A 2,392-nucleotide genomic window follows, 5' to 3' on the forward strand; every position below is an offset into this window, starting at 1 on the left:
AAAAAGAAAAACTTACGGAGCACAAAACCTTATTCTTTCATTATCTCGGGAAAGGTATGGCTCATGTAAAAAGCCTGTATGGAGCACAAAACATTATCCTCTCGTTATTGTGGAAAGGGATCGTTCATGCAAGACCTTTAAGGTAGTTCGCAAAAAAAGAAAGAAAGAAAGAAAGAAAAAACAGACGGTCGACTCATGGCACAGCACTGGCTTGGTTTACGTGAGTGACCAAATAGAACCCTCGTAATACCGTATTGGTTTACGTCAATAAAACCTGTTCGGCGACGGAATGGCGAGTGTTATTCAGATCGCAAAATGGAGCCACAGCTTGTATTGTTGCCACGACTTCTATACGAATAATTTTTTTTGTACCTAGATTACTCTGTAGGTTGTATTAAATTATCTGTATCATCTTCAGGCTGTATTATCTTCAGTTCAGCTCTTGTATTAGTAATGTAAAAGGAAATAGGGTCATAATAATTATTAATGGATATAACAGCGTGTAGGATGCAGACCGGATTACAAACTTCGACAGAACGCCCGATACAGGGAACGTTCGCCCATCGAGGTAAATTAATAATGATCTCATCACTACGATTGATTCGCACCTGAAGGTCATCATCTTCCAGTGCGAGTGCGTACCCATTCAAGTCACCTGAGTCTTTTCCTGATTCGTCAACTCAAGTTTTCAGCTGTGTTAGGTATGGCGTTTGCGTCGTCACTTGAATTGGAATCAAAGTCATCATCTGAACTGTCATCGGAATTATCAGCTAAATCGGTATCAAAGTCATCAACTGAACTGTCATCGGAATTATCAGCTAAATCGGTATCAAAGTCATCATCTGAAATACCTTTGGAATTATCAGCTAAATCGGTATCAAAGTCATCAACTGAACTGTCATCGGAATTATCAGCTAAATCGGTATCAAAGTCATCAACTGAACTGTCATCGGAATTATCAGCTAAATCGGTATCAAAGTCATCAACTGAACTGTCATCGGAATTATCAGCTAAATCGGTATCAAAGTCATCAACTGAACTGTCATCGGAATTATCAGCTAAATCGGTATCAAAGTCATCAACTGAACTGTCATCGGAATTATCAGCTAAATCGGTATCAAAGTCATCATCTGAAATACCTTTGGAATTATCAGCTAAATCGGTATCAAAGTCATCAACTGAACTGTCATCGGAATTATCAGCTAAATCGGTATCAAAGTCATCAACTGAACTGTCATCGGAATTATCAGCTAAATCGGTATCAAAGTCATCAACTGAACTGTCATCGGAATTATCAGCTAAATCGGTATCAAAGTCATCAACTGAACTGTCATCGGAATTATCAGCTAAATCGGAATCAAAGTCATCATCTGAAATACCTTTGGAATTATCACCTAAAGAGTCCTAAGCCTGTCAATTCATTAACAGAGTTATCCCGAAGTGGCACTGACAGCCCGAAAGTATGTCGGAGGTCTTTAGTGTCAGTAAATGAACAGCAGGAAGGTCGTTGGTCTTAATTAGGTGGCGAGGAACCGGTGTGTCTTCGGGAAATATGTCATTAGGTTTACCAAGAGCTGTGTTTGCATTTGGTGCTTGTGGTTGGCGCTAAGGGTCAAACCTGGATTTAGTGGAGAGAGAGAGAGAGAGAGAGAGAGAGAGAGAGAGAGAGAGAGAGAGAGAGAGAGAGAGAGAGAGAGAGAGAGTGAGAGAGAGAGAGAGAGAGAGAGAGAGGCAGAGACAGAGACAGGGACAGGCAGACGGAGACAGACACAGATAAACAAAGACAGACAGACAGAGACAAACAGGCAGAGACAGAGACAGACAGGCAGAGACAGAGAGGAAAAACACCCAAACCCTTTAATGAAAGCGATCAGGCATCCGCACGCCTCAGGAAGACATCGCAAAATCACTGCGTTAGCAAACAACCTCCCTCGCGGTTCGCTTGTCATGCTGGGCGTTCGGTATCAAGCTCAGAAACGAAGTTCTTTCACAAATGTATTTTCTTTCTTTTTATTGTCGCAACTTTGACCTCAGAGACAATTTTGAGGTCGATGCATCACTTTTTATGTCTTCAAGTTCAAGTAGCTGCATCACTATTTTTTTCTGTTTCTTTTTCTTCTACTTTTTATTCTTTTTCAAAATCACGCCTATTTTTCCCCCGGGAGAATGGGGCTACAGCGGCTTCTTCTGTCTGCGAATTGGCATTGGATAGTTCTGCATTCTTTAACTATTTGCAATGTGTGGCAGATGAAGTAATGAAAAAAAAATACTAATAAAAATAGAGTATTGTAAAAGTTCTCGGTTTTAGATTAAGAGCACAGCAAACACCAGAAAAGGGAAAACAAAAAAGGACATATGAAAAATAAAAATAAAAGAAAATGTAGCGCACGTG

At 40.3% G+C, this 2,392-nt stretch overlaps 1 protein-coding gene across 1 annotated transcript in view; it reads right to left on the reverse strand.

Moving 5' to 3' along the window:
• Positions 1-675: 675 nt before the first annotated feature.
• Positions 676-2,392, reverse strand: part of LOC138861584 (clumping factor A-like) — a 2,386-nt gene continuing 669 nt past the window's right edge. Inside the window, exons 2-3 of the mRNA XM_070121370.1 lie at positions 1,452-1,574; positions 676-1,370 (exon numbers count right to left, since the gene is read on the reverse strand). Coding sequence (XP_069977471.1) covers positions 676-1,370; positions 1,452-1,574 — 818 coding nt within the window. The remainder of the gene's footprint in view (positions 1,371-1,451; positions 1,575-2,392) is intronic.

This window comes from Penaeus vannamei, chromosome 4 (assembly GCF_042767895.1).
Source record: "Penaeus vannamei isolate JL-2024 chromosome 4, ASM4276789v1, whole genome shotgun sequence".
NCBI lineage: Eukaryota > Metazoa > Arthropoda > Malacostraca > Decapoda > Penaeidae > Penaeus > Penaeus vannamei.